Source organism: Falco cherrug, chromosome 7 (assembly GCF_023634085.1).
Source record: "Falco cherrug isolate bFalChe1 chromosome 7, bFalChe1.pri, whole genome shotgun sequence".
Classification (NCBI taxonomy): domain Eukaryota; kingdom Metazoa; phylum Chordata; class Aves; order Falconiformes; family Falconidae; genus Falco; species Falco cherrug.
This window is the reverse complement of record NC_073703.1, coordinates 44,023,050-44,048,125: the sequence shown is the minus strand read 5'-3', so window position 1 is coordinate 44,048,125 and position 25,076 is coordinate 44,023,050. Positions and strand designations below refer to the sequence as shown.

General features: G+C 36.7%; 1 protein-coding gene across 2 annotated transcripts in view; it reads left to right on the top strand.

The window, feature by feature from the left end:
* Positions 1–24,812, top strand: part of TTC8 (tetratricopeptide repeat domain 8) — a 44,571-nt gene extending 19,759 nt beyond the window's left edge. For both annotated transcript variants that reach the window (XM_055715102.1, XM_055715103.1), the window contains 9 exons: positions 2,500–2,544; positions 9,022–9,107; positions 11,631–11,718; positions 15,297–15,407; positions 17,430–17,569; positions 18,877–19,051; positions 20,377–20,499; positions 22,375–22,458; positions 24,146–24,812. In XM_055715102.1, the coding sequence (XP_055571077.1) occupies positions 2,500–2,544; positions 9,022–9,107; positions 11,631–11,718; positions 15,297–15,407; positions 17,430–17,569; positions 18,877–19,051; positions 20,377–20,499; positions 22,375–22,458; positions 24,146–24,262 (969 nt within the window). In that variant the 3' untranslated portion in view covers positions 24,263–24,812. The remainder of the gene's footprint in view (positions 1–2,499; positions 2,545–9,021; positions 9,108–11,630; positions 11,719–15,296; positions 15,408–17,429; positions 17,570–18,876; positions 19,052–20,376; positions 20,500–22,374; positions 22,459–24,145) is intronic.
* The last annotated feature ends 264 nt before the right edge of the window (positions 24,813–25,076 follow it).

The window sequence follows — 25,076 nt, the reverse complement described above, 5'->3', positions numbered from 1 at the left end:
CTTTGAAAAAACTGCAGGCCTTTTGTCGAATATGTTCTTGCCAGCAGTCAGCCAGCACACACGTTATTCTAAATCCTTCATGGTCTGTATACATATAGGGAGAATGTAAGAAACCTGGGAAGGATTAAGAAACACAAGACACATCCATAAGAAACTAGACTTAGTTCTTCTGCTTGAAGGCAGCTAGGTTTTAATCATTTGGTAACTCTATATACTATTTAAGTGGGTAGGTTAGCTTTCATACCAAATGTTTAGTTCTCAGCAACAGCTCTCAGAAATGAGAAACATATATATTTTTAACAATTTTAATTAGCATTTTCTGGAACAATGGGGTAGTTCTGTCTTCCTTCAGTTTTGTATGAAAAGTGTCTTAAGCCAGAAAATGTAGAGCAGCAGACACAGAAACATCCATAGGCAGCAAGTGTACTTGTCAGTATTATGAAGCTAATACGTTATGACATTAACACTTCACGCAGAATGTAAGATCTAAATTTAAATTTGGAGCTACATGGATTTATAGTTTTTTTAAACAAGACAACATTAAGGCTAAAGACAACATTAAAGCAGGAGGTGAGACTGCAAACTGCACTCTGTGTAAGAGTTATTGATTAAAGCTTTAAAACTCTGAGCTGTCATCTCTCACAGGTCCAAAAAGATGGTAAATCTTGCAACTATTAAATTCACATAATTAGCCGTGTATTCATGGTGGTATATACTCCTCCTGCCTACTTCTTCTTTATGTGTTTGCAAAGTATATTTATCACATCTTTTTTTTAAGTTAGGTTATCTGTCTTTTCATTGCATGACTAAGTTTTCTGATGTTTTGAAGTACACAGGAACGTTGCTTTTCTCTGACCTAGCATCAGCCATGTTAAGGACTGTCACCCGAAACCCCATAGTAGATATATGAGGTATCAGCTGTTGCCAGACAAAGCCTCTGGTAAATCTCAGTTAGCAACTGGTTTATGGCATGAAACAGGAAGTTTTCTCTTTTTTAGCTTGTGGATTTTTAATAGTTATTAAGATAAATCTAGGTATTTTTATCCAAGTGAATGTTCAGTCATTTAAATCCTTTTGAAGGTCAGGGCCTGTAGATAACAGCAGTAAATTCCTTGTGCCAGACGGGCAAGAAAACATCTGTTTTATCACTTTAGATTTACTCACTTTTACTGAATGCTTCCCTGAACTAGAGGAGGAAATGTTCTGCTACTTCTTTATTTTTGATTCTTTTGTTATCCACTTATTCTCATCTCCCTATAAATGTGTTTTTGTGTGTAATTATTCAATGTCTTTTAATCATCTGTTCATAGTCTTTTCTGACCAAAAGTAGAAGAAAAGTAGGTTCTGGTTTACTTTCCTCACCAGACGTGTCAATTCATTAGTAATTCTCTAGTTTCCATAAGGTAAATAATTGAAGAATTTTGTCTAAGAAAAGCTGGCAGAAGAGTCATGGAAGCCCTTAGAAGACTTCTGTCTCATTCTTTATCTCTTTCCTCATGGGGTAATAATTTCTTTTAGGGTTTTTTTTTCATAATGAATAATAAGAATTTAGAAAAACATTTTGTTCTTTTGAAGCAATTAAGACCTGAGATTTGGATGCAGAAAAAGATCAAGATTCAGCTCAATGGAACTTTGTGTTACTAGCACCCATACTACATTTCTGGGAATAGAGGCTTCCAGTCTCTATTTTTCAATGTAATTTCCTTCACTTAAAATGCCATCCCCATTACCTGTTACATACTTTTCTATGTTCTGGTGCAGAACAGCTACAAGGTAGTATGACTGGCTTAGCTTTCTACAGAAGTAAACAAGATGCAGTTACAGTGTCGGGCAATTGTTGGGGGACTTATGAGCAGTTACCACAGCACAGCTGATGTATGCATTTTCTTTAAGCTTTGATATTATGGTGGTGTGTTTGAGTTTCAGAAGCACAATATTATTAACATTTATCATTTACAAGTAACAATAGGTTGTTCCTTTACAGATCCCAAGATTCTGAAGGGTTTAGATTATTTTTTTCCCTAAGGCAAGATTTGCTTAGCTTACATTCTTAATAAACCTATGTTTAAGTAGATTTTGCACTGCATAAGCACCTAACTATACATAGCAAAATGTCTTTGTTAGACCACTTGTTGGTTTTACAGTTAAAAAGTCATGAAAATGGTACTAGGTTTTCAAATCTATATTCACTTTCAAATTATAGCTGCCTTTTTTTTTTGTAAAGTGACTTTAAGGACCAAAGATAAGAGACAATTCCACTAATCTCTTGCAACAAGTTAAGAATTAAAATGCTTTTCTGTAATGACAATGTAGCACATCTATAGTTTTTGTCTTTTCAAGTCTTAATTAAATGTAAATGTCAGCAACTGTGAAGTGTGAATGTGATTGCTTTCACAAAGAATTAATTTCTGCCTAACATAATCAAGATTCTGTATTCCTCTAAAATAATATCAATTTTTGTCTTCAAATATGACAATGTTTTAAATGTTCTTCTGACAGGCATTGTTCGAATATATTTTTCACCATGAAAATGACGTAAAAAATGTGAGTAATTCATATGTTCCATTTTCAGTCTTTATTAAGTATCATTCTGGTATTTCTGCCAGTATTCTGTTAAACTAAGGATCCAGGTAGTGCATCACATCTGAGTAAGAAGTGAAATGTTAAAAGTTGTTTAGGAGAGAGAAATCTTTTCTTACAGAGGTGATAATCAGGGATGATAATTTGCAAATACCAAGGTACAGATTGCTCTCTTTTTTGAGAAGCAAAACATTCTAATGCTTAAAACGAGGTCCCTCATCTATCAACATGGTAAGATCCCTGTGTCTAATGATTCCATGTTAACGGAGTTTACTGGAACCTGAGCAGTAGCTGAAACTACACGTCAGGTAGCTGAACTGCCTTAGAAAGTTCTGAGTTCCTGAGGCTTGAGAATAAGCAGTAAGTTACGGATGACTGTCCGTTAACAGAAGAAGGTGAATATATCTGACAAAATAGGTAATGATTGAGCTGAACATCATTTGACATTTTAAACTACTGAGATGATTGTTTATGCATTTGAGTGGATAGAAAGAAAAGGTATGTGGTGAAACTGCGGAAAAATAAAACATGAATAGGACTTTGGACACTCTTTCTAGAAATGTTATTCCATAGTGCTGAGGTGTTTTGTGGTATTGAGAAAGATTGTATTTTCCATGCAATTGCTGTAACATTTATTCTCCAAAAGTTTTCCTAATTATACAATTTCCCTCTTACCCTACCCAAAGTTGTTCTTCTGTGCTTCTTCATATGTTACTGCACTGAACAGGTAGGAGCAAGTTTGGGTACATACTGTTTAAACTTTCAGAAATAGATAGAGGTTGCAGAACTTCTTTGGCAGTTGACCCAGGGAAATAATTAATTTATTCAATGAATAAAATGTCAAAATGTTTCATTACTATGTTAAGTATATTCACTCAGTTTAAATGGAATCAAAACTTCTGCTTGAAGTTTGTTTGAAAGAACTGTTTGTGTCAATAATGCATAGCTGACTAAATGGTTATTGAATTTTCTGCAGTACTGCTGACTGGTGTGTGATTAGATCTGAACTTAAAATCTCCAGTTAGTCGGTAACACACACAACAAATTTTGTATTTGTTGACGTAGATCAGAAACATTTCCAAATGTACTGCTATGTGAAGCTTTTTAATCTAGTATCAAATGATTATAGTTATATGCTGTCAATTTATTGCATGAAACAGTAAGTGCAAATGTCATAAATGTCAGAGAAAAATAGCAATTAACATTTAAATAGTCTGATACTGAATATGAAGAAAGTGCCTGGGTTTTATGCCACTAATAATTAAAATTTGTGTTGTTTGTTACTGAAAACTCAGTTCACTAAGAATAAAAGGGTCACGTCATAAGATGCCACACGTGCCTGTGGCTTACACTTTAAGGGCATGCAGGATCTCTAGGCTAGACAGATGATTTCATATAACGCAAGGATTTTTCCAAGCACTCCAGAAAAAAGATTGGAAGATGTTTTTACACTGTACTGCATGTGTTTTGAAATCCTTGCAGAGAAAGCCAAATCACTGCCTTGCAGGAAAAGTTTTGCCTATAATTTTTTATACACCCTATTCATTTAAATAAATATCCTTAAGCAAAGAAGCATCAGCTTAGTCACCACTGTTTATTATGTAATGAGAAGGAGATCAACATGTTTGGTTAACGACAGCATCTTGTAGGGAAAAAAAATTGTGTCACACTTCACAGTACAAAGTGTGGTTATAATGTAACACGTATCTCTGAAGCGTTGTTGGGGTTTCTTTTAAACTGTTCAGTTTGCTTTCTCTCATTTGTTTTCATTCCTCTTTTCTTCTGTGCTTTCTACACTGTTTTCAATGTAATTTTATTCTGCAGACTGTCCTCCCTTCTTTTTGAACCTCATCTGCATTCATTTTTCTTAAACAACAAAAAAAAGAAGTACTTCAACTTCTGCTTAAACTTGGCTGCATCACTGTTTATACACCTGTCCTACCAATGGCATTTCACTAACTCAATTTTCTTGCTTCTCCCTGAAAAGAATTTGGTCACTTAGGATTCAGCAAAGAAACAGTACCTATGTTAACTGTTAAAGAGTTGATCTGGATCTTGCTTGATCACCTATTAGAACATTCACTGACATCTCTTGCATCTTTGTATCACCTGCTACTGTGTGATGTTGCACATTCTTAAAAAAAACCAAACAACCTTTTGCTGCATGAGATGAGGTGAAAGAGCTTGAAAGGCTTGGAAGCCTGAGAAACTGGCTTCAGTTTGTGACTGTATAGACTGAAAAGACTCTGCTTTGCAGACTTTCTGCAAGGGTAAAATTGGAAGATCAGTTTCTGCCGTTTTGCATATAAAACACAGAAGTAGTAGTGACAATATCCTTCCTTTGTCACTGTGCTGATCTGGAACAGTCTGTATTGTTCTCGGCTGCATTATTTAAGATGCAAAGGCACTTTTCTTTATCTTCTGTTTAATATTCAGCCCGTATATGGAAAGAAAAAAGAAAAAGCCTCAGCAATTTCAGTTGAGAAATGTCATTAATCAGTGTGCATTTAACTGGACAAATAATGCTAGGAACTTGGTTCAAATTAAAAGTAAATACATCCGTAATCTATCAATTATCAGAAACATGGGGATGCAAGAAGAGAGAAGCACTGAGCATTTTCAGCACCTAAAAATGTATTCAAAAGTCTTTCATCTTATTTAATGAAAAATTAAATACTTCTCTGAAGAATTTACTATAACCTCTTCCATTATTGTTCTTGACTTGTTTCTTTTGGAACACATATATTTAATAACTGACTTTCTGTACTCCTTGAATTATTTCTGAAAGCCATTTTATGAGCTAAATGCTGTAAGAGCAGGGCAGTTAAAAAGACTTGTCCAGAAATAGTTCAGCTGCGCCTTTTTTCAGCCGTAGACTGTGACATCATATTCTGCTGTTATTCCCAGGTGGGTAATGATGGCAAGACACTTTGTCCTGAGAATAGCAATGAGTGTACAATATATACTTAGGGCCAGAAGTCATGAGCTCTGATATTTCCTTAGTTCTTCCCAATACTCTGAAGATTATACTTTCTGATAAAAATCTATTTATAATGGAACTTTGTTAGATTTACAAAGTATAGGAATCTGGAAGACACGACAAGAAATTGTGTTAAATTGACTATGGCTAATGTCATTTACTCAGTTATCTTACAGGCTAACCTGTATTGATTTGTCTACAAATAGACTTCAGTCAATAACTGTTGCTGGGAGAATTACTGGCATACAACAGCACGTGAAAGAAGTATCAGATGCTTGCTGTCATTTCCATCTATCTAATTTCTTGGTGCATACAATACTGTGTATGAAATCACTAAGTTTCAAACAAATGTACGTTTACCAATGTAATTTTGCAATGCAATAGTAAATTACCACAACCCTACAATATGTTTTATACCAAGTTATAGCTGGTAGACAATTTGGAATTCTTAGTTATAATATAGTTTATCTGAGGAAAGTAATGGTAAAATCATGCTACATACATTTACGATTCAAGAATCTACGTTCTTTTTCCTTTAAAAACAGCCCTGATTCATTAAGAACTTTTTGTTAACGGAAAACACACTAAGTATGGGGGCTTTTTATTATTTTTATTTGCACAAATATAAGAGAGTAAAATCAGAGTAAAATAAATTTGTTCTGAAAGGCTTCCTAGGGCTAAGACTGTTATCGAAATGGACTCCTGCATACATGAGTGACTGACTATACTAAGTACTCTATAGAGTAACAATTTCAGCTGACCAACATGTCCAGATGATCAGTTATATCCTAAAGTTTATTAAAGCTTCTGGGACAATCAGCGTGGAGTTCGGGTTTTTTTGATATGTACACTAGAACTAAAAAAATCCTTTAAAAGACATACCAGCATCTGCCAATCAACAATCCATGCTGTTTTTCCCTTCTAGTTATTAGTACAACTGTACCAACATTCAGCAATGCACAGGAGTGCAGGACAGGCATAATGCTTGGTACTGCTATTATAGATTGGTTTTAAATTAACATGCTGTGCAGATTGAACATTGATTTGTACCTAAACTGTGCAATTAAAAAAAAAAAAAAGTTTGCAACAAACAAATTGAAATATGTTAGCAGTTGGTATTGCCATGGCAAGGTGAAGGCTTTGACTCAAAAGTCTAATTTAATCAATTTACTAACATTGCAAAGGCCATGTTGTCGAAAGATTGTGTTGTAATACAACAGAAAGTCTATAACTACTACCATGCAAAAAGCTGTCACCGATAAGAACAAAGCCTTTTCAGGCAAGCACTTTTTAGAAATATTGGTACATCTGTAGGTTTTTTGGATTAAAGTCTTTGCGATCACTAGTGAAGTGTCAGAAACAGGATTTTCCTATTCCTTTCCTAATTCCTTAATGGGAAAGTATAAAAACAGGACTTAATTTCAAAAACTAACTTTAAAATGAAGTCATACTTTGCTTCTTGATGTCAGTAATAAAATCCCAGTAAGAATTCAGGATCTGCACTGACAGATAAACTGCTGATGTTAGTGTCTACTAAGCCTGAAGCAGTCTTAGTTCCCACCTTCCAAGAGCAGCCAGAATTGTTAGCCTTGCATAAAATACTTATCAGAAATAATTAGGATACCAGAAAGAAAGCTGAATGTGTAGCTGCAGAAGGGATCATTTTCTGAAGTTCAAGTCCTTCTCCCTGAATACTTGTCATCAGAGCGCTCTAAGGAAAGCTCTTTGAAGCACATTATTTGCAGGATGATCCTCACTCATTTTAAGTGACTGCTCATGCTGCATTAGAAGCAGGTGTGGTATTTGATAGGCACGCACATTGTTTATACATTTGTAAATGCAACAAAAGTAACCAATGTTTTAACATCAACTACTTTCCCAAATTTTCCCAGTACTGGGAAAAAAATGTTTATATACCATCAGATGAAGGAAAGTATTTGATTGGGAGGGAAACCAGTAACTTCTGTCTTGAAGCAAGCTTCTTCCCCATTATAGATGTTGTTGTGCAATTTGCAAAGCCATTAAGAAACAAAAGGCAACCAAGATAAGAGCTGCCATCTGAGGTCAAGGGTTCCACCTAACTGGAAGAAATAGTGACTTCAGAGTTGTAAGCTTTCCTCAGTTTTCTCTCTCCTGTCACAGAGGCAGGGAATGACAACTATCTCCTTCTCTTTGAGGGCAGCATCAATACAACTTCTCAGTCTGAATTGCTACAGAAAACAAATTATTCTTTCTCACAGAGCCAAAAGACAGCAACTTGTCTATGTTGTCATAGCTCCGCTGACTTTGCTGTGCTATGTCAAATCTATACCTGTTGATTACTTGCAGCCTCGTTTTGCTAGCAGGAAGAACAGGTATCAAATGCAGAGGTAGATGTCACTAAACTAGGCTTTTTCTAGTGTTTCAAGTGTTCAGATCTTTTATTTTTCTTGGAAATTATTGGTTCCTCTGCTACTGCGTGGCCAGTGCACAGAACTTTTACATGTTGTTCATAGTAGGTAGCTAGTTTCTGATTTCTGTGGTCTGCAAAATGTTTATGAAAACAAACAAACAAAAAAAAAAGGTCAGTTCTTTGCTATAAAAATACTGCATTAAAGCTTTTTAGACTATTTCTGAAGATACCGCGAAAATATAAATAACATAGCATGTTTTGATACATTCTGGGACAAAATGGAATTTTGAAACAAGGGACACTAACAATTGCTTCTTTGGTAGGTTTTGGTACAGAACACACATCTATTTGTTTTAACAGGAATATTGAAATTATAGCTAAAACATGAAAAGCCATAGATTCTGTCTGTAGTGGCTGATGGTAGCACATTGATTAGCATACCTGATTTTCCAGTATACCAGATAAAAGAGATTTTAGACCTCCACCCTCTTCAAAATCTGTCTGTTTCTTAGAATATTTATCTATTTTTCTGATCTGTCACAAAGCAATTATTTATGTCATAGGACTTTTAAAAGAATAATTATTTCTTACTGTACATATCTGAGAGTTCCCAGAAGTGGAGGCAGCCTGATATTAGCAATGAGATGACAGTTTCTACAGTATCTCAAACTGGCTGAACTGATTTTTTTATTTTAGTATATTTTTAGTTGTTTTTAACAACTTTTAGTGAACAATGATGGGAAGCTTAGAAAAAGCATGTTGGCAGACACAAATATTCTATAAGCAGCATGTCAGGAGTCTGATAAAATTAATTTTATATTTTCTTTTTGAATTACTAGAAGCTGCTTGGATTACGTGTTCTTACAGGGACAAATTATCCTTTCAGCTACTTTATGCACTAAAGCTATAAAATAGTAAACATAAAGCAGTGCCCCCACCTCAAGTTTACCCGGACTTTTTGTTCAGTATTTGCTCTTTACAAAAATCTTTACATTGGTCACTTTGTGTTCTTCTTCTCTGTGTAAACATTCAAGGTATTAATGTTAAGATGATGGGTTTGTTTTGGAAGGCTCTAGATTTGGCAGCCCTTGCCACTGAGCATGCACAATTCAAGGACTGGTGGTGGAAAGTCCAAATTGGGAAGTGCTACTATAGGTAAGCCATTTTTCATTTTTTCCGTGATCAGTCGGTGTGAGTGCAGGGCCTGAACTGCTGGGTGTATTACACAATGCTGAACGCTGAGAAACAGTTCAGTAAGTATTTAGTTGGAGAACGCTGTGCTTAAATATCCTTTAATATACAGGAGATAATGTTCAACTGCTTGAGGTAAAGGCATCAGCGCTGAGTACCTTTAAGTAACTGAATTAGTTGCATCTTCACCTCTGTTAATGTGTTTCAAAGTCATTGTTTGAAAAGTCAGTAAATAAATGCAAAGAACTATTGTTAAAACAGACCACACAAAATGACTATTACAATATTAGCTTGAGAAATTAACTGTCAATGAGGGCTTCAAATTGATGAAATTATAAAAAATGAAATACCCATATTAGACATTTTATGCCAGAGTCACATTGCCCACTAAGTACCAGTTCCAAAGCCACAAGGCCTCAGGGCTGGCACCCCGTACCTGAGCATCTGTTACTAACGGCTTAGGGGTACCCTGACACTGCGGCGATACGATACGCCTCTGAGGAAGGAGTGGCAGCAGCGGGGAGGAGAGCTTGTTGCAAGCCATTCGGAATGGCTGCTGAGGATCTAGCTATGGTTGTAACAGCCAGTTCTACCAAATCGGGTGGAACTCCTCCTTGATACAGCCCTGTATCCCATAAACCAAACAAGTACTGAGGCAGCTCCCCGTTTCATTCTTTACAATGTGTTTGTCCCAGGAACATAAAACATATGGATACCATATTGACTGTTAAAAAACTGAAGCATCGTCTGCAGTCTTTACAATGCTACAAGCAATTCTTGTAGGAACAGGTTGATAATACAAAGCAGTTAGCCTTTTAAAATTCTATGTTTTATCTTGGCATGAAACTATTGCTTCTTTTTAGGTGCTCTAACTAATGAAATTCCTCACTATCCTTAACCTTTATTTGACGTTCTTTAGAAGATTAGAGTGGTTTGGTTTTTTTGAGCTGTGGTGAGTTGACCCTGGCTGGATGCCAGGTGCCAAAAAACAAAGTCACTCTATTGCTCCCCTCCTTGGCTGGCCAGGGGAGAGAAAATATGATGAAATGTCGGTGGGTTGAGGTAAGGACAGGGAGAGATCACTCAGCAATTACCGTCGTGGGTAAAACAGACTTGACTCAGGGGAAAATTAGTTGAATTTATTACCAATCAAATCAGAGCAGGGTAACAAGAAATAAAAACTAAATCTTAAAAACACCTTCCCCCCCCTGCCCTTCTTCCCAGGCTCAGCTTCACTCCCGAGTTCTCTCCCTCCTCCCCCACAGCGGCACAGGGGGATGGGGAATGGGGCTGCCCTCAGTTCATCACACCTTGTCTCTGCTGCTCCCTCCTCCTCACGCTCTCCCTGCTCCAGCAGCAGGGTCCCTCCCATGGGAGACAGTTCTCCACAAACTTCTCCGGCGTGAGTCCTTCCCATGACCTGCTCGAGTGTGGGTCCCTCCCATGGGGCACAGCCCCTCAGGCACAGGCTGCCCCAGCCTGGGTCCCCCACGGGGTCACAAGCCCGGCCAGCAAACCTGCCCCAGCCTGGGCTCCTCTCCATGGGGCCACAGGTCCTGCCAGGAGCCTGCTCCAGCATGGGCTTCCCAAGGGGTCACAGCCTCCTTTGGGCACCCACCTGCTCTGGTGTGGGGTCCTCCAGGGGCTGCAGGGGGAGACCTGCTCCACCATTACCCTCCGTGGGCTGCTGAGGGCACAGCCTGTCTCACCGTGGGCTTCGCCGTGGGCTGCAGGGGAATCTGCTCTGGTGCCTGGAGCGCCTCCTGCCCTCCTCCTGCATTGACCCGGTGTCTGCAGAGTTATCTCCCTCACATATTCTCCCTCCTGTCTCTGGCTGCTGTTCCGCAGCAGTTATTTTCCCCTCTTCTTAAACACGTTATCCCAGAGGCGCTACCACCATCGCTGATGGGCTCAGCCTTGGTCAGTGTTAATGAACAGTCATAAGCTGTGGTGCCATTTGCAATACAACATGTTTTCAAAACACAGCTAAAGATTTTTAACATCAGTAACAGAAGTTTCACCATTTTCTGTACGAGGCTAGGAGAAAGTGTTTTATAGATGATTACGTGTTCCCTAACCTTTACAGTGGAGAGTATCTACCTATTCTTTTCCGTGAGTGAGGAAATTCTGCTCCAAAACTACATGGGTAGAAGTTGAGGCATGACGTATTGCTCGTTTTCTACTGTCCATTCTGTACAAAGAGCAGCAAGGAGTCCTATGAAAATGAGTGTGTCATTATTCAGTTAGCACCAGAAGGCTACATGTACAAAAGGGGGCCAAATTTAATGAATTGTAACCTTAATATATTTAACAGCATTTGTTAATGTGAACACAAATACCTGACCTTAAAGTATGCCTTTGGTCAGTACATGTTTGGCTTATTGTGCACTGCTTAATTATTTAATTTATTTTTTTATTTAAAAAAAATAATCAACACACAGAACCAATAAACAAATACCTTGTGTATCTCATCTGTTGTCTCTTTAGGTTAGGATTATATCGTGAAGCCGAAAAACAATTTAAGTCAGCTCTGAAGCAACAGGACATGGTTGATACAGTCTTGTATTTGGCAAAAGTAAGTCATAGATTTTTTTGTTTAAGAATTAAGTGAAATTCCAGACTATCCCTGGGAAGACCATACACCAGAATATCTGAGTATTGACCTTGATACACCATTAAGTTTAATAGTGTGTGATCTCCATATAGACCTGAGGCAGTACATGCTAACAGTTGAAATGGAAGTCTATAGTTCACAAAAAAAAATTTGGAGCTTCCAGATTTCACACAAAAAACCACCACCAAACACTCCTACATTACTGTATTCTATTCTCTAAACTCCCATGAGGATTATATAGCTAAGAATTACTGGAGTTCCAGTATGAACAGTGTAGCTGTATATGGTTTCCTAGGACACCTCTGCAATAAGTCAGTAAGTGAAGAGTATAGCTCAAAATCCCAAGTTTCACAAGCAAAATCAAAACAAGAATCAAAGCCTCAGAATTACCAGGTACCCATCAGATGCTAAACATTTTTCCAGACATTCAAGGAAAGGTGGCCTGTGAGAAACTTAAACTGCAGTTTTCTTCCTTCTGTCCCAGAAAGAGATGAAATCAGTTGCTCTTTTTCAGCTCCCTTTAAGCCAGCTGTCACAGGCCTATCAAAAGTCATCACTACTAGTGGATAATTCAGATACTCATATTGTGATACTTGCTTTACCTTTACATTTCTTAAGCAATTTACGTTTTGTATTTAAATGATCATCATTGCTATCTGAAGACTTGTCTTCAATACAGGAGTTGGTTTACACAATTGAGCTTAGAAATTTTAGATTTGTGGCACTACCAGGAGTCATTCTGCAAAACATATGCACTACACAGAGTGATTAAATTGGCAGAGTAATTGGATTAACAGTGATTCGTTATGGGAGATAGGCATCCCACCACATCATTACTAGCTCAAGTAGGAGATGTGTTTGAACTTCCACCTCCCAGTCCATAGGCCAGCTCGCTGAAGTATAAAGCATCACACAACATGATTTAGTGACTGTGGGTGGACAGCCAATAGAGTAGGGCACTGAGATGATACAGCTCAATCTGACAGTACTGAGAAGATAAGAGTTACTTGAGTTAAGCAGCTGTTAGAAAAAATAGGATTGCATCAAGTTCTGTGCAAACAGACCAATACTACAGTACCAATTAGTTTCCTGTTTATATTCATTATTGCAACAGCTATCTGTTTTTTTTAAACTATTTTCCTGAAAGCTAACTCTCCCTTGAAAAGTAATTTATAAAAAGATAAAAGACCAAAGAAAACAAAATACTGAGGCTGCTGAAAAGTTATGAAGTCTCTCATGACCCAGAAGAGCTGGAAATGGGATACTTTTACAAGAGATCAGAGATACCAAAAAGAAAATGGAACCATTCTGTGTATGGCAGCTAAAACTTAATGACTATAGCTGTAGCACTCTTAAAGAGCAGGTCTCCCCAGAGCAGCTGTAAGTAGGTGGAAATTGTCCCACCTCTCTTTTAATTTCTTTTGCTACTCAGCTGTATAGCAGCTTTTCAGTCTGCAGAGATGTTGGACAGTGGGATATGCCACTGGATGTGAGAATTACATAGAAGAGCACTGTGGCTGTGTTGTCTTAGTGTAATATTTACACAGAGGACCTGTAGTGAGTGCATCTTTGGCGTGAATCTCCAGATGAAGCAGTAGAGCAGACCTGAGTCATAATGCTCAGAAAAGGTACTTCATAAGCAAACATAAAAAGATGAAAAAGGAGCAGATCTGGTGGAGTTTCCTGTCCTCCTTTTTTTACACATTTTGCCCCCAAAATATGAAGATAGGTGTGCTTCATAGCTAGATCAGGTCAAAAAACAAGCAAGTAAACAAACCAAAAAAACCTGCTAATTAAAATTTTCTCTCAGTTCAAACAAAGAAAATAACGAAATTATGGCAGTGTGCACTGGCTTACTACACATATTTAGGATAAATTGTACAAGTCACTCACATAGGTGTCATGTAGGAGTAAAAGCAACCAACCAAGGTTCTTCTTAGTTAAGAAGTTATAATCAGCTATCATGTATTCTCTTTTTATCTGTTTACTTTCCACTGAAACTCTTTACAGAGTAATTTAATTGTGGAAAACTGCTAGAAAAATATAAGGAGCATGACAGTCACAATGGGACAATTATTTAAAGTTTTAAGTTTAATGCAGACATAATATTCATCAGAAACTGCTGGATGGTTTATACATGAAAAACTATAGCAAATGAGTTGACGTCTATTTTAGAGAAAGCAACACGCCCAGATAGAGTGCATTAGGAATACATTGTCCATTTAAAATGTATTCGTTGATGGTGGTGGTAGTACAGTCGTACTCTACCAAGTACCACCACCACCCCAAAATCCACCCCCCTCGCTCTTTTATTGCTTTTCACAAGAAGGAATTAATTTTCTAACTTAATACAGGAAAAGTAAGTGACATTAGCGAAATGACTGGGGAAAAAATGCTTGTATTTTATTTCTTTTTGCCAGTGATCAGCTTGAAATGACAGTCCCTTTAATTAACAGTGGACAGTTCTTTCACAAGAATGTCACTTGAGTGGTCATAGGAAAGAATTCTTTGCAAATGTCTACAGCAGTATGTATCTGTAGGGATGCAAATAAAGAATTTAGGATTTAGATTGTTGGCTCTCAGAAGTCCATGAAGCTCAAGGGCAGAAGCAGTTAATGATATTTTTCTTACATTGCATCACAGAATGTTTGTGTCAGGATACCAGTCACAGATTCTTTCCCTTTTTTAGTCATATCAAGTATTAGTACTATTTAATGAAATATTCATGCAACAGGAGCACTCAAAGCACTGTTCCACTCAGTAGGAGACAGATTAATCCCTCTAGCCATGTAGTTTCCCAGAGGAGGTGTGCGGGTTTTTTTCCTTTGCTGTAGCTGTATTTACCATGCCCCACAACAGGAGGGCTCTACAGTTGTACTCTCAGACAGCTGCAGAGGTGGTCTCTGTCGGTATGTTGATACCCTCTGTCTAGTTCTCACACTACATTATCCACATCACATATTGTCATAATGAACATGGGAGCCAAAATCACAGAGGCAAAACTGCCCTCTTTCTGTTACAGGATTTTATTGTTTGTGACGGGGAGGTTGGCAGAGCAGTAAGGAAGTTTGAAAGTGTCACGGCTCTGTGCAGTGCAGTCTTATTTGACTAAGTAAAATATTTCGGTATTTCAGTACTATCAACCTGAAGATCCAAGATTACACATAAGTTTTAAAAAATACATTCAACAGGAAAATATTCAGAGTGATACCTTCACCTCAGTGTCAAAGTATATTATTTTGATATGATAATAAATAACAAGATAGGTTTTTTGGTTTATTAGTGATGTCCAGATGAATTAATAATGTCTAGATGATACGCATGCAAATTTAATTATCCTAAGTAGCCTATTTTATCTGTATTACAGAGATTTATTCAGTATTCACTCCATTATTTTCCCAGTATTAATTCACCATCTCAACTAATGGTTTACTGCATAAAGGGAGGTGTCATCCCTTTTATTTATATCCCTTGTTAAACAGCAGTACAAGTATAAAAGTCAGACATTTAACATTTATATACACTTTTTATTTGCTTAGGTGTATGTGCGCTTGGATCAGCCTGTAACAGCTTTGAACCTTTTCAAGCAAGGGTTAGATCGATTTCCTGGAGAAGTGACTCTTATTTGTGGAATTGCCAGAATTTATGAGGTATGCACCCACTGTGCAATCCTTATTGTGGCCAAAGTTCACTGCCTGAGCAAGAAAAAAGAGCCAATACTTAAATATAATGGTAAGGGTATCAAAAACTGACTGTGCTGATTTTCAGTACCACTAATGCAAAACAGGTAACATTACACAAAGATACCAAAGTGGTGTCAGGGGAGCCTTGCAGGCTTATTTGTTTAAATGGTTAATCACACTGGTGAGGTCCTTTTTACCCTTGACACACAAAAGCAAGTCCGCATTAAGTCAAGTGGTCCAGATGTTGTCCATGTAGCTAGGTCTAGTTCATATATGTTTAATCGTACTAAAACTGCTGAAGTCACCAACAGCCTGCTAGCAGGATTAAACAGCACAATAGTCTACTCATCAGTGTTGTCTTTATTAGCACTATGTGTTACTGTTAGTTCCTTAAGCCAGTGAGAACAGTTGGAATGTGAATGTTTCTTGGTTTAGGAAGTAAATGTTATTTTAAGTAGGATTAATTTTAAACTAGCTTCATTTTAGCTTGGTAACAATCTATTTTGTATTTTAAAAGTGTGTATTTTCATGACAGATAGTGAACTTAATATTGTCTTTCAGTGAAAGTTGGTAACGATGCTCTTCCAGAACAAATGTTTTAAACAAAGTCATGAATTATTTTTTTTTTTGCATCTGAATTCATACTTGGCATTCTTTCCTGATCTCATCATTCTTATCTAACCCCTAAGCATTAATTCATTTTCATATTAGATCCTTTTTGTCCTTCAGCTAGGAAGAAAACAGCTGCTAATTTTTGGAGGCTTTTCTTTATGAATTGTTAAACAGTTTTTAATATGGACATTATTCTTCAGAACCATACATAGCATTGCATAGCTCTTCAAGGAATTATTAAAAAGCAGCATATAGTTGACAGGATCTAGTTTTGCACTGATACCGGAGTACAGGATTATAACTCCATTAGCAAAGATTTGTACTGCAGCACAAGGCTGTTCTCATCACATAGACTCACAAGTGGAATATATGCATCAGGCATCTTAATTAGAGCTTTTCTTCTATGTCACTACATTTTGACAGTGGGAAGAGATGTAGACCTTTTTTGGTTTTAAAAACCCCATTATTTTTAAAGGGGCTGTTTTAGTACTATTTCCTTTAACCACAGGAAATACCTTTTTCATTGCTAAATATGATGCTGAGGTTAAATAAAAACTTACTCTTTAGTCATGTTGAGAGTACAGTGTATCTGCAGCACACAGGTAGAAATTATTCCTCTCTAAACATGGGAGTGTGTTTTGATCTTTTAATTTATTTTCTTCTGATAGGGAGTAGAGTCCTCTGGTGCTCAGAAGCAGTGTAATTGTTTACAACAATGAGTTCACCCTAATTAATCTTCCAAGTAGCATACATCCAAGCATATATTTTTATACAATATAGTTTTCTTCACTGGCATATCCTAGCTAGTACAAGTTTTGATATTAAATCCATGATTCCTGTTTTCAAAGGCTTGTGATAATTCTTCGTGTGCAATTATATTCTCATTTGTGTTCAGAGCAATTCATGAGTTGACTTACACAGCACTGAAAATAATTGAGACATTAACTGGGTAAATAAGTCTACTGTATGTTACCATACTGGGAAACAGACTGCACAGTACTGTGTATCAGAAGTCGTTATGCAAAAAGTAACAAATGCCTATTGCACATGCTAAGCTTCTGAACAATCTTTCTTTCTAAAAAATAAAAAAAAAAAATCTCTTTTTTGTAGCTGTGGCATAGAAGTAATGACAGGTACAGCTTGCACTGATAAATTAATATGCATTCTTCTTGTGGATGCACGTGTTGCTTGTGAAGATGCCAATCAGTGATGTTGCATTGTATGATCAGAGAACTGCAGGAGCATACGTAATTAATCTTGGTTAAGTATTGTACAGGTCATAGATAAAGCACTCTGTAGAGTGGCATTTTAATAAGTTTTATGTTAAAAATCAGTGATAAAAAGTAGAATTAATCTGATTTTTTTCCAAATGTATAGGAAATGAACAATATCTCTTCGGCTGCAGAGTACTATAAAGACGTCTTAAAACAAGACAATACTCACGTGGAAGCCATTGCATGCATTGGTAGTAACCATTTTTATTCAGACCAGCCTGAGATAGCTCTGCGATTTTATAGGTATCTACCCTTATGGGGAGGGAGGAGGAACTGAACGTGTGGGAGGGTAATGTAAAGGCTTGGGGTTTGTAATGCTGATAGCAAGAAAAGAACATTAGGAGATGGGCATAGGAGGGTGATTGATCATTTGCACAATATCACCGTAAAAGCAGGTTACCAACTTAGGTATCTTCTTGGCCAGCGATAATTGCATCTTTCTGTCAAAAATTTGTCATCATTGCATATGGAGTATGTAGTAGTATCAACAAAGATTATAAAAACAATTTAAGTCATTAATAAACAAGATTAAATTGATTACAATTGATTACTAAACAGTTTAATTGATTAATAAACAAGAAATAATCTTTCACAGCATGAGGCAGTTTGAGAACACTGGACCTTACTCTCAGCTTCAGTTGCATTCAGAAGCCACATGGACTTGCTATTTAGTCCTTTGAAAAAGAGTAGTCTTTTCAAAAGGAAAAACTCCACCTGAAGTCACAAGCAGTTGTGACCACAAAATTCCTTATTTGAACATGGGCTGGGGTTCCCCATGTTTTATTGAAAGCAACAAAAAGATAGTGTCAAATGATGCTGCTTCCTTTGTATTTCGATACAGTCAGAGTGCAAAGGAGCCTGACTCATGTTCTTAAGTCTAGTAGCATATGAAGTCAGTATAAACACTACCACCTAATTTCTGTTGGACCAGAGCTCTTTTAATGCTTTACGTTCAGAAACTCACAGTCACACTCCTGACAGCAGCCTTCTTTTTTCCTGGCCCTCTTAGCATATCTGGCTTTCCTATAAATATTATTAAACAAAATTTTTACGAAACATCTCCATTCTAAAGACACATTAAACATAAATTTGAATCAAAATCTGAGTTATACTTCAAATGGAAGATTAGTGTAGATTCACATGCTAGATTTACTGATTAAGAGCGGTGCTGAAGTGCAGGAATCAAGCGAAATACTGAAGTCTGAAGAGTTACAACGGAAACAAATTGCAGCTTGATTGAGGTTGAGAGACTGGAAAGAGGAAATTGAAAAAGTCTGCATACGGCTCTGTCTTAAAGTCAGATCATGTGGCACAGCCAAAAAGACAGAGGCTATCTAATTTACATGAAAACTGTTTTGCACAGTTTGATTCTTACTAATCAAAAAATGCCCTGGACTGCTCTTCATGAAACCTTTACCAAGTTTAAGACTATAACACTTGGTTGTTGCACATTCTCAGAACAGGGAGAACGGAGGAGAGAACTTTGTCATTTATAACAGAACTCTTACTTGAAATGAATCTAAAAAAATAAATATTTTCTTTCAATCTAGACGGCTCCTGCAGATGGGTGTTTATAACTGCCAGCTTTTTAACAATCTGGGCCTCTGTTGCTTCTATGCCCAGCAATATGATATGACGCTATCTTCATTTGAACGTGCACTGTTTTTGGCTGAAAATGAGGAGGAGACAGCAGATGTGTGGTACAACTTGGGACACGTGGCTGTGGTATGAAAAATACTAACCACTTTTCTGAATAAATACTGTTTTACAAAAACTGGAAAAAGAATAACTAGGAAGGAGTCATTGCCCTACTTTGAAATATGAAATCCAATTGTGTACAGGGTAAAGTGCAGTACACATTAAAGGTTTATTTGCAATTCAGTAGAGAGGAAGAGACAAAAGAAAAAAGTTCTGTAAATCTTCACAGAATGTGGCTTATTCCTGCTAAAAGATTCTTCCTCCCCACTGCCTTTAACCTTCCCTTCTTTCTAAAAAAATTGCAACACATATCAGTCCTTGAAGGCCTTTGCTGCAAAACAAGCTAATCTGACAAAAAAATTGAATTTAAAATATTTTTCTCAGAGCTGTTATTTGTGTTACATGGAATATTAGATTGATTTTGTTGTCATAAAAATATATATTCAGCAGCATATAGCAGACACTAAACCACTATGTATGTCGTAGTTGAAAAGGCATGTTCCTCTGTCTTAGAGGCAGCTATAGGAATACTGTGTAATTGTGTGATAAAGTTTGCTAAATTTCTATACTACTTCGCATTCATTGCCTATTTTTGCAGATGTTCTTCCAGAAGTTGTGTTAGATTTCTCTTTAGCTGCTTGCGCTGAGTGCAGTTACTGAATAAAAGTTTTTGACAGGTTTTTAATGAGAACTGTCTTCAAATGCTGATTATGATTTTTAAGTCAGAGAGAAACTCAACTGTTCGTCTTGATTGTACTCCAACTCGGATAAGAACATTAATTTATACTGCCTAAAACATTTGAGCTAATGTGCCTGTATTTTTCAGCATTTGGCACTTCTAATGTGTAACATGATGCTGTATCAGTGTTGGTCATAACACTAGAGCGTGAAAGAGTAGTCAGCTGCTCCGTACAAAGAAATTAACCTTCCTTAATTTTTATCTTCTAAAAACTAGGTTTATGTGTGATTTTTTAAAATTTCTGTAGAGACAGAGAGGCAAGATGACTTCCCCTTTGGAGAAATCTCTGTTTTCCTTACCCTACTATAGACGTTAGCAGATACTGTAGTCTTTAGATGACACCTTAGTCATCTAAAAGTTGAACTAGATGAAGTGAATATCACTTGGAGTGTGGAAGTTTGTGCTGGAGGGGAACAATTCTGTCTGGAGGAAGAATGTATAAGTAGAAAATGAGAGGATCTGGGAAGAAAGCACATATGGTTCTGATCAACGTGTTTTTATTGTAATTTGTATTCCATGGTATTACATATGGGTGAAAAGATACTCCAGATGACAAAACAGATGCGTGCTGTTTCCAGTCTTTTCACGAATTAAAATACAATCTTACTTTTAGGGAATAGGAGACCTGAACCTGGCTTACCAGTGTTTCAAGCTAACATTAGTCAACAATAACGACTATGCAGAAGCTTACAACAACTTGGCCGTGCTAGAAATGCGAAAAGGTCACATTGAACAGGTTGGTGTTGAATCTCAGCCTCAGCAGAATGCTTCCTTTGGCTCTTTTGTACTTTAGAAACATGTCATTTCCCTGAGGTGGAGTCATCATATGAACATCTCGCAGCTATTACGGGCAGAAAACATGGATAACTTTTATGCATGTTTCAGTGTAATCTCCATGTTGTCATGCCATCTCCCATTAAAGTGCTCATTCTTAGGCATACCCAAATGGTTCATCAAAGACAAACAGGGTTTGCAGTGGCTTTGCAGTTGTCGAGATGTTTTTTCTAAATTGATACCCAAAACAAAACACATCACTCTGTAATTGTCACTTAAATTACAACTTCAACTATATATTCAGTTTATAAATGTAGATAATATACTTTTGTTGGGTGGCAGAAGAGAGCAATCACATCAGCTCTTAAAAGATTGTTTTCAACAAGGAGATTGCTTTAGAGTTTTGTCCCAAAGCAGCAGGTTCTTGATAAATTGCATCAGTAAGCTTGGTGGTTCATCTTACCTCATGTGAGTAGACTAAGTTGTATCGCACTTAGGTGTATAATTGACATGCACAGTGGATTAAATGCATGCATTTTTTATACACACACGGGGAGAATTAATATGCATTTGTTGGACAGTTTGAACTACTGTGGGCTTGTTTTAATTCTTATCAGAGCAAGCCTATTTTGATAGATTCATATATACATCAGAGAGCTACAATGTGATGCAGAGACTTGTAAATACTTCTAAGAGCAAATTCTCTATGTTAACTTTGTTTGGATAACCTAGCAACTACCATGGAAACACTGAAATAAACCCAGCACTGGATGTTTCTAGTGACAAATAAACTTTGGGTTTAGTTTCAGTTTCATAATCAGTAAATTCACAAATATTTAATTCCCAGGTGGAACTTAATGTCCAGTTGTGGAGGCTGCGATTGCTAATAATTAACACTACAGAGCCTTTCCATTATAATAAATTGTTTCCTGTCTATTTTAGGTTTTAGCTTAAAATTTTCTATTTTCTTCTTGTATCACATGTATAATTAAAAATTGGGATCGTTACAACAATAAAATTCTGCACAGAATAAAAAAAAAGTTAAGATGTTTTGCTTATCTTGGATTTTATTTCACAATGTTGTTTCGTAAGTACTGGTGCATGTACTCAAAATTGTCAGATTCAGGGAGTTTTAATAAGTTCTTAACTCTGCTTTCCCAAACAGTTTACAGATACCTTTGTTTTTAAAAGATCATTTTTCCCCCCAAAGTTCCACATTTTTTAGTAAAAGCATTCACAATTTGACCTTAATTTTGTATTGGATTTACAGCATGAAAATCCACACTCTGAGACTTAATTTTTAATTATTTAGTTTTTAGTTTAGTTTAATTAGTTTTTAATGCTACTATTTTGCTAGGCAGAAATAAAGAGTTAATATTTGTAAAATTTTTGAGTGTGAAAATGGTCATTTTTTATGATAAAGTTGAGGTTTTCAGGGATGCTTAAATTGGTGCTGTCAAAGACAACAGATAAATACAGCGGAGTGGGACTGTAAATACTTTTTTCTGTTTTTTTTTCTATATTTTTCTATATTTTTTTTCTATTTTTCTATTAATATATTGTGTTTGTTGTTTCAGACTGAATTGCTTAATTAAGTTCCTACATGTCTTTTCTTACTTAGCCAAGAGTCTTACTCATTTCAATGCTATTAGACTGTATTATGCCTAAATGTACTGTTGGTGTAACTCATGCATAGTTGGAGATGGCTTTCTTAGTAAAGGCCTAGTAAAGATGACACAGGATGATTTCTTTTAAGAATGATGAAAATTGCATTAGTTTCTTGTTCCCCTCCCTCCCTCCCAGATTTCACTGGTGATTTTTTTCTTTCTTTACATAGGCAAGAGCTTTGCTGCAGACTGCTTCATCTTTAGCACCTCATATGTATGAGCCCCATTTCAATTTTGCAATACTCTCAGAGAAGGTAATGCACTATCCTGTTCTTGTAATCTAAAAATTGAGCCTTGGTGGGGCAGTTGGGTTTTTATTGTTATTACTGAGAATTCCAAATAGGTAAGATGAAAGAATACAGAGTGCATAAACTCAAGGAAAACTAAAGTTACATTCTCATTTTAATACCCAGAAGCTTTGTGTGTAAAAGTAGGCATTCAAATGTTTGCTTTTGAGAGTAAGTCAGGCCAACTATGTACTATAGAGCTATAAAGAAACTTTGTGCTTTTCCAGACACCCAGAAGATGAACAATTGGTTAACAATTCCATTTACAGTCTTTAGCTGTTGGCTTTTTCAGAATGTGAAGTGAAATAGTATCATATGATTTATCAGTAATTATAGAAAGAGTATAATTTGTTCATCCCCTGATCTTACTGATCTCAAAAGGAAAGTCTGTTCTTCAGCTTTACAATCTTTGGATTTTGTGTGTTAATAATCTCTTTCATACAGAGTGTCTCAGACACTGAATTATCAGCATGTCCAGCCTTCCTGTTAATAAGGAGAAACTTGTACAAGTCTTTACATTTTTCACAAGAAAAAATTGCTCCTTTGCTTGTGCCTACACCGTCAAGATTCTGTTATGAGTCTGTGTTGGTGTGGGCTGCTCAACTCCTACAGATACTAAAGTACATGCAGCAAGGAGAGAACAACCCATTAATTTGTAAGTGTATCCTCTCCATTGTGAAATATAAGACGATTTTGAATAATTGCATTCTGTACTTAGTGATTAAGGAGTAAATCCTAGTCTGCAAATGTCTTGTTTAGCTTTTGCACAAAGACCCTGTATAGGTTGTGGAAGGGGACAGATGGCCAGATCAACGAGCTGTTGATGCAGTGCGGTAATGTAATCCTTGGATTTGGTGTAAGGCCATGGTTTACAATACATAACTTCTCTGGCCACGACCCTGGTTTCTTCCCCTTCAGAGAATTTTTGCTGCACTGAAGCTCTGTGTTGACTGATGCAGAGGCAACAGAGGCCTCCCACTGACATTTTCCGTAGCTTCTTCCTTTCCACCCAGGAGCTATCACTTTTACTAGATGTGTTCACAAACATTTGAGTTCTTTCTTGCTGAACCCACTTTCTCAGATGCGTTCCCTACATACACTTCCTCCTTCCAAAAATGATGGCTATTAAGGAAAAAGAAAGTTCACTAAGTAAGAAACAATGTGGAAACATACTTCTAAAAGCAGCAGAGGAGCAACATCAGCTCTCCCTCTTGTGCCTCTCTGTGAGAAAGCAGGAAATCACATGGAGTTGGCACTTTTACAGAGGCCTGATTTGGTGTGTTTTGCCTGTATATACAGCAGCACTTCTATGGAGGTGAAAACCAAATCTTCTGGGTTTTATTCCTCCTGACTTCAAGCACTGGGCATGATGTACCTTGTCCATTCTCCAGGAAGTCATGTGGAATGGGATATAAAATTACTGTCTTGAAGCATTCCTCCCATTAAATCATATTTCTGTCTTTTTATTCTCATCCCTTAATGTAAGGGGAACAGAACCCAGAGTTCAGAAGCCTCCACGCTGACTTTTATTTGTTCACTCTCAGGACCAGCTATGTTTAAACATCTGTGAGCATCAGAAATGTACTGCACAGAATACATGATGCAAATACTGCAGTGCTTGGATTTACAAAATTAGTTTGTATGTTTCTTACAGGTTGGAGATCTTCAGAGGAGTTACACAGCTGCTCAGAAGTCAGAAGAAGCATTTCCAGGCCATGTTGATACACAACAGCTCATCAAACAGTTAAAACAGCACTTCGCTATGCTCTGATTAGCTTTTTTTTTATTATATAAAAAGTTAGCTAGAGCGAATGTCCCATACATCTTTTTGAAAATACTAGCTCTAAGTAGATAAACTATACTTAATGCGTTCCTGTGGCAAAGCCTGTGTTACTTTGAGTAGCAGGAAAGTTTGAAAAGTCCTGATTAGTTTTTGTTATCTCAAAACATATCACTTACTAAAAAGCAGGTAGAATATGTTGCAGCTACATACATGAGATATGACAGGAATGGCAGGATACTGTCAGTATGACAACTTTGAAATAGTTGTCTGGTATATGAGCAAGTAAGTATCCATTTAATATTAACGAACATTGTAAAGGATATTTTTTTTCTGACTTTTCTGCAGAAAAAAGTGCTTTTAACAATTCCTGTGTGACAATCTGTTAAGTAATATAGAGTTAGAGTACTTCCTATCTGGTCTTCAAACTGCATGTTAAGTTTTAAAAGTAAAATTCCTAAAAAGAATTTAAAATACGTATGTAAAGCAGAAGTTCTTATATTCCTTGTTGTACTGTATGAATAAAATAAATTCCAGTTTGTATGGTTTGTCTCATTTGTTTGTGTAAGTTAAAGTTACATCCTTATTGCCATGAAAATTAGTGAGCCATCTGAACATATCTTGAAAGACTCCACAGAACTGGGACAAAATAGCATAAATATGTGTGTTCCTCTCTACCCAGGAGAGTTTATTGTTCATCTCTGTGAGGTCAAAGGATATTTAGAAGCTTGCAGGGTTAAGTACTAGTAATTGAGAACAAAGCAGTGTTTGGGTGGTTACTTGTGCTACCACATAAGCACTGTTG